This window comes from Pundamilia nyererei, unplaced genomic scaffold, assembly GCF_000239375.1.
Source record: "Pundamilia nyererei isolate P.nyererei 1_Seehausen unplaced genomic scaffold, PunNye1.0 scaffold00004, whole genome shotgun sequence".
Lineage (NCBI taxonomy): Eukaryota > Metazoa > Chordata > Actinopteri > Cichliformes > Cichlidae > Pundamilia > Pundamilia nyererei.
The window spans coordinates 7,544,608-7,551,009 of NW_005187405.1; the positions used below are offsets into that span (position 1 = coordinate 7,544,608).

General features: G+C 42.1%; 1 protein-coding gene across 3 annotated transcripts; it reads right to left on the reverse strand.

The window, feature by feature from the left end:
• Positions 1 to 43: 43 nt before the first annotated feature.
• gpaa1 (glycosylphosphatidylinositol anchor attachment 1) lies at positions 44 to 6,091 on the reverse strand. 3 transcript variants are annotated; one of them, XM_005721423.2, is made up of 13 exons: positions 5,995 to 6,091; positions 5,590 to 5,710; positions 5,326 to 5,505; positions 5,081 to 5,192; positions 4,818 to 4,965; positions 4,625 to 4,726; positions 4,335 to 4,531; positions 4,030 to 4,226; positions 3,769 to 3,922; positions 3,588 to 3,659; positions 3,299 to 3,492; positions 2,471 to 2,641; positions 44 to 2,382 (listed from the first exon to the last, which is right to left on the reverse strand). In XM_005721423.2, exons 2-13 carry the CDS (start codon positions 5,661 to 5,663, stop codon positions 2,139 to 2,141), a joined length of 1,845 nt encoding a protein of 614 aa, XP_005721480.1. In that variant the 5' UTR covers positions 5,664 to 5,710; positions 5,995 to 6,091; the 3' UTR covers positions 44 to 2,138. The 3 variants fall into 3 exon arrangements, with proteins under 3 accessions (XP_005721480.1, XP_005721479.1, XP_013767096.1); XM_005721422.2 differs by having other exon boundaries at positions 3,299 to 3,495; XM_013911642.1 differs by having other exon boundaries at positions 3,299 to 3,495; positions 5,590 to 5,724.
• Positions 6,092 to 6,402: the final 311 nt, after the last annotated feature.

A 6,402-nucleotide genomic window follows, 5' to 3' on the forward strand; every position in this document is an offset into this window, starting at 1 on the left:
GTGTGTGTGTGTGTGTGTGTGTGTGTGTGTGTGTGTGTGTGTGTGTGTGTGTGTGTGTGGAGCAAGCAACACAGACAGCCTAATATTTATTTTAGGTGGGAAGAGAAGGGAGGTAAATTTGATTGGAGCTGAATTTGTGGAAATGTCAAACTCCGGTGTCTGCCAACTGTGAAGTGATAAGAAAGGTTGAAGCCTTGTGCAATACCCTATTCTGTCTGTTAATATGACATCTGTTGGTGCCAAAAGAATATTAAAAGTGTTTTTAAAATAAAAAAAGAAGCAGCAGTGGCTGTAAAGAGAAGGATTTGTGATGCATTTACAGGGTTGTTGAGTGCTTTTATTTTTGTATAACATTGTATTACATGTATTATTTTTACCAGAGGAGCATTGAGTAATTGTACATTTAGCAGCTGATCTAATTTGTTTCTTTGAGATGTGACAGCAAAAGAATGATCTGTTTTCAGTACATAATACTGTAAAAGCTCACATTATCTGAATAAACAAAATGGAATTAAAATAAATGCTGTTTCTTCTGTTCTTGTGAGATCTACAAATGTCACGTTATTAGGCACAGCCTGCTAGTAAGAGGTTGGACCTCTGTTTGCCTTCAGAATTAACTTAATTCTTCATGGCGCAGATTCGACAAGGTGCTGGAAACATCCATCAGAATGGCATGACGGCATCGTACAGATGCTGCACATCTGTCAGCTGCACATAGATGATGTTAATCTCCTGTTCCACATCATCCCAAAGGTGCTTGAGATCTGTGATTGTGGAGGCCATGCGAGTAGAGTGAACTCATTGTCATATCAAGAAACCAGTTTGAGATGATTTGAGTTTTCTGACATGGTACGTTATCCTGCAGCCATCAGACGATGGGTCCACTGTGGTCATAAAGGCATGAACACGGTCAGCATCAATACTCAAGAAGGCTGCAGTGTGAATCATAGCCTCAGCTTCCTGCTCCTAGGTGAACAGAATCTGGTGCGATCTTCTGCTGCTGTAGCCCATCGGCTTTAAGGCTCAAGATGCTCTTCAGCATACTTTGCTGTAATGTGGTTATTTCTGTGTCTTATCTTGAAGCAGTGTGGTCTTCTTCTCCAACCTCTAGCATCAAACAGGCATGTTTAACCAGAGAACTGCAGCTCACTGGGTATTTTGTCTTTGACCGTTCTCTGTAAACCCTCCAGATGTTCGTACAGGGCCTTTGTGGAAGTCCTTTTAATCTGTGGCAACAGGTCTGAAATCTTTCTGTAGGAAAAGTGTCATTTCACTCTTTTTTTGTGTTTTTCTACACTAAAAAAAAATATTTTTCATCCATGTTTATTATATTACAGATTATAATGTTAAATAATTCTGTGACACGGTAAATGATATCAAATTCGTGAACACCCCTGTCCTAATGGAACGTTTTTATGTATTTGCCGCAGTAAATAAGATGCACGTATGTGCAGTGATAATACAGGAAGGTGTCAAAATGTATTTTATTTTTGGCAGCCATAAATATGAAATAAACACAAACCAAAGTTTCAACAAGTATAAAAATATTAGATGTAGTGATGGCTTGTTCCAATGCAGACAAACATTTTAAAAAGAGGCAGACGGCCAAAATGGTTTCTACCATTATATCACTGTTTTATATGTTGGTACCGAGTCAATGTTTAGCATCCTGTATGATTAATAAAAAAAAACTGTATTGTTCTTTATGTATCCCCCCAAAAAACCTTTAGAAGAAATCCCCAAAAAAGTCTTTAATCAAAATCTCCTTTTACACAAATCAACCCAACGGTGACTTTTATAGTTATTGAGAAACTCATCCCCTTCATGCAGCTATACTGTGTAATTCTGAGACTGATGTTAAGTAGAAATCAGTTCATTTTGCTCACTTTCAAATAGTTTTTGGTGACTCAGAAATGCCTCTGATGTTTAAAGTCTGAAATATTTTGAGTAAACGTAATAACCAAATGTCCAAACATGGAGTTGGAGTTGCTGCGTCTTCTCCAAGACAACTACAGTACATTGTTTTTTCCTCTCCAGTGGATTCAACTGGTAATTCTTCACATTCACCCAGCAATGACAGACCTGAGTACATTTCGGAGGGCGGTCGCACTCACAAGACCCTTCAGTGGACCTGTGGGCTACTTCCAGAAGAGGATGTTCCAGAAAAGCAGCCAGCATGGATAAACCAGCAATGCTATGAGTGGGTAGACTAAAGATCCGTACAGGGAGTGGTCCAGGATCCCCTGTGAAATGACTGATAGATACAGCAACCAGCCATCTTGGAAGCTGACAGGCATGTCTTGCAGCTCTTGAAAGAAAAAGACTGAAAACAAGAGCGTGCAAGCTGGGCTGAGGATGACCAAGATGAACGCTGACAAAACCCTGGAGAGAGAAAAAGAGCAGAACACGGTTTTAGTTCTGTATAGTGATAGAGGGCTATGAAGGCCAAAGTGTCTGTGCAGGTGTTTACTTTGGAACGTGGGGTGTGACAAAGGCAGCTAAGGGCACCAGAGTGAGAGCCAGAATGAAGCCTAAGGAGAAGTTGATGAGGGCAGTGCAGCCCAGCAGCACAGCCAGGTACAGCACCGCGACGAGCTTCAGCACTCTCCAGCCCTGCTCCGTGCCCTCCCCCGACAGCAGTCTGCAACAAACAACACAACAGCTCACTTAATCTCCTGCGTCAAGTTAGCCATTGTCTGATAATCAACTAAAAGTTATGTTTTGACATGTTTACAATTTAACTTTATGTACTGAACTTTGAGGGGTAATCCACACAGGAAGCTCACTTTAGTTGATCGACTCATTCGGGCCCCACAGATTTTACGTCGTCGTCCCCTTTTTAACTTAAAGTTACCAAGTGCTACTGACTTTCTGTGGTTTCTGGTCACTTTGAAATCACTTCCTATGTGGATGTCTCTTAAGTGTGTGCACTGATGCATACATAACTCAGTGTGAGAACCCTGAATGATTTGAATTTGTGCTCATACTGAAAACTCAGTTTCATAGTTTGTACATTAATGTTTTGCCCTCCTCGAGTCACTCTACTCTGACATCAGGAACTGTCGCTCACTGGATATTTTTCTCTCTTTTTCTGATCATTCTCTGTAAACCCTAGAGATTGTTGTGTGGGCAGTTTGTGAAATACTCAGACAAACCACTTCTTACTATCATCTGATTGATTGATTAAATATTTGGGTTAACAAGCAGTAGGACAGGTGTATTTAATAAAATGTACAAGGAAATAAACAAGGAAAATCAATTTACACACACACACACACACACACATATTATGTAGTACCTGTGTGTGTTATGCGGCAACGCCAGGCCTGCTGTGTAAATAGCAATTGCTGTCAGAACCACAGCCTCTGTCTCAGACACAGGGAAATGTTCGACAGCAGTCTCCTGAAAACGGATCGGCAGCGCGTACAGAGCAACTCCTGTCAGGTGGCTGATCACCAGAGGAGTCAACACCGACAGCACTCCTGGACTGGACTGCTGGGAGGAAGCAGATTTTTATTAAAGTGTTGCTTAACCAGCCAAAATTCAGGTTCAGTTTTGATGAGTTTGTCTTAGCACGTGTGTCTAACCTGATCAATGTCAGCAACTCCATCCTCTGTTGTCGATGGTGGAGTATTGAGTTGAACCCACAAGTCTAATGCCTGTATTACAGTCAAGGAAAAAAACTGAAGGTTGAATTTGTTCCCACCCTGCTCTCAGCTGTTATTAGGTTTCTTTTATACATTTCATTTCATTTTTATTTCAGGATACACGAAGCAGCAGAATAACGGCGAGCAGGCCGAAGGCTGGCATGTAGTATCCAATAGAGACAAAGTGAGAGAGTGACGGCATGAGGTAGAAGAAGTAGGACTGGTGCAGGCGCTCCAGGAGGTTATTCAGCTTACGATACATTCCTTCCAGCAGCCTGCAGGACATTCATTTAGACAAAAAAAAAGATCATAAAAGTGTCAAATTACAAGCAGAACATAAAAGCCTTAAATATAAACAAAATCAGTATACACCATCTCTGACCTGCCGATGGTAGTGGCGTCAGTCTTGTACTGCCGGAAGCTGTTGACACCCTTGATGGTTGCAGCTTCGATGTGGTAGCGCAGAAACAGGCCGTGGTCTCCCCAGGGCCGCCCACTGGCCTGCTTCATCACCATCAGCATCATAGTCTGGACAGCGTGGTTGTACCCTGACACGCTATCCCAATCGTTCCTTTGCAGCTGTAAACACATCCACAAAGAAAAGCTACATAACGACTCTCCAACACATAATCTTAGCACTCTGCTAACCATGCACAGAGCAGAGTGCGTCTGTTTATAAGCATTTACCTTGCCCTGGATGGTGCAAAGAACTCCTATCTTCTGACAAAAGGCATAGAAGAGGTTTGCTAAGTCCAGGTTGGGTAACTGGCCATTGAGGCCTTCCAGTACCAGGTCCAAACTGGTGATGACATCACTGCTAAGCTCCAGGGACAGTGCTGCCTGAATTGATCCGCCACGGCCTTGTAATGGAGACCACGACATACCTGGATGAACCATTTCAGCAGTAAAGTTAACTTAGTTGTACATCTCTTTCCTTTATTTTACTGTACTGTAACTAGATACACGTGTTTGATCACCTGTAGTGTTGGTGTGATGGTAGCCCTCCAACCAGGCCTGCATACCAATCAAATCATGCTCATTGACAAGGAAGATGATGTCCTTGGCCCAGTAAATCTGATCTATTAAACAAACAACATTCATTAAACCAAGAAAAGCAACTGCAGCATCATTCAAATTGTGGAGGAGGAGAGGAATGGGTGTTGTACTCACTTCTGAAGTACTGAGCCAAGCCGAGAAGCAGTCCCACAGCCTGGTTGTTGCCATCACCTGGGCTGCAGGGAGCACTCAGCACCAAGGCTTCAGTTCGTGGAGCTCTAGGAGCTCGAAGGATACCATATACATTTGTGCCTTTTACAATCTGCCAAGAAGAGGAGACAGCACCAAAAACAAAGTCATGAAATATTCATAAAGATTATGCAAACACCAGTCTGTCTCTTGCTGAGAACAAAATCAGTTTTCCACGATAAACGTACATATCGCTCTTTGTTTTCATCAGGGAAGGGTAGTGTGCGAGAGAAGCTCTGAGTAAACACTTCCAGTCCTCGATCCTGCATATTCTTCACAAGCCAGTCCACTGGCATCCCACTGCAGAGAAGCAAATAGTCAAACAAGATTACACTAAAAACGATCAGACTTCTACCTAGACTTGAGTTTGAAAAAACAACAAAAAACTAGGAACAAACTGCATAAAGACCCACAAGCTTATAGTAAACCTTACCCAACTTTCTTCTTATGGGCTGCAAACTCCCTCCCTGTGGCCAGCGCTCTCTCCCCAGCTGGAAAGCGCTCCTCCACCATGGTAGAGCCCATGGCATTCTCTGACATGTATGTCCGCAGAGTGAACGGCTCAAAGGCCAAACCCATGAACCAAGCCACACCGGCAAAGTAGCAGACCACACTAAAACAAAACAGAAGTAATATTAATAGAGAGAGAGAGAGCTAAACGAAAGTAGGCAGACGGTTCGCACTGGCTAAAGCTCACCAGATTGGGGCATTGAGGCGAGTCAGCATGCTGATCAAAGCCCGTCTTCTGTTTGGGTCAGATAGCAGCCCCATATTATCAGCTGTAACGTTACTCCAAAGCCTGGATTTACTGGCGGATCCTGAAGGAAACACACTAACAATTCGTCAGGATAGCTGCCGCTGAGGAATAAACATCAATATGAAGACATTTATGACCATTCGACGCTGCGGTAATCACGCCTTTATATCGAGCTGAGAAATTGCTTCCTGGGATCCATTGTCAGAGCATCTACTGACAGCTGAGGTTAGCCAGGACGATTTCGCTAAATGGTAAATGTTTAAACCCTATACCCTGCAAACGCGTTTTTTAAGATGTTTAACAATAACTTTGTATTATTTTGCAGAATATATATGAAAAACCCACCTGTGTCCACTGGTCACATCCACCTTCAGAGGTGGGGCTTTATCGCAGAAGCCGCTGCTGGACGTTTTCGATTTCCTTGTTCCTGCGGGAACATTACTGCGGCGCACCGACTTCCGCTCAACCAAGTTAAAAATAAAAGAAAGTAAAACAAAATAAAACGACACAAAGAAATATTGAAAATACTCGATGAATAACCTGTTCCATCGTTATTTTAAGGTACATGTTTAAAACTTCCCATAAAATTTTTCTTAAATGCCTAAAGCTCGTAGTTTTCATTTAGCGTGTGAGTTTACGCGTTTATTTAGTTTTAAACATCTAAACTTAGTTTTTTTTAATTATTATTTATTGCTATAAAATGTAGAACATCAATGTGGTAGCTTGCCAGTGGAAAAAAAAAAAAAATATATA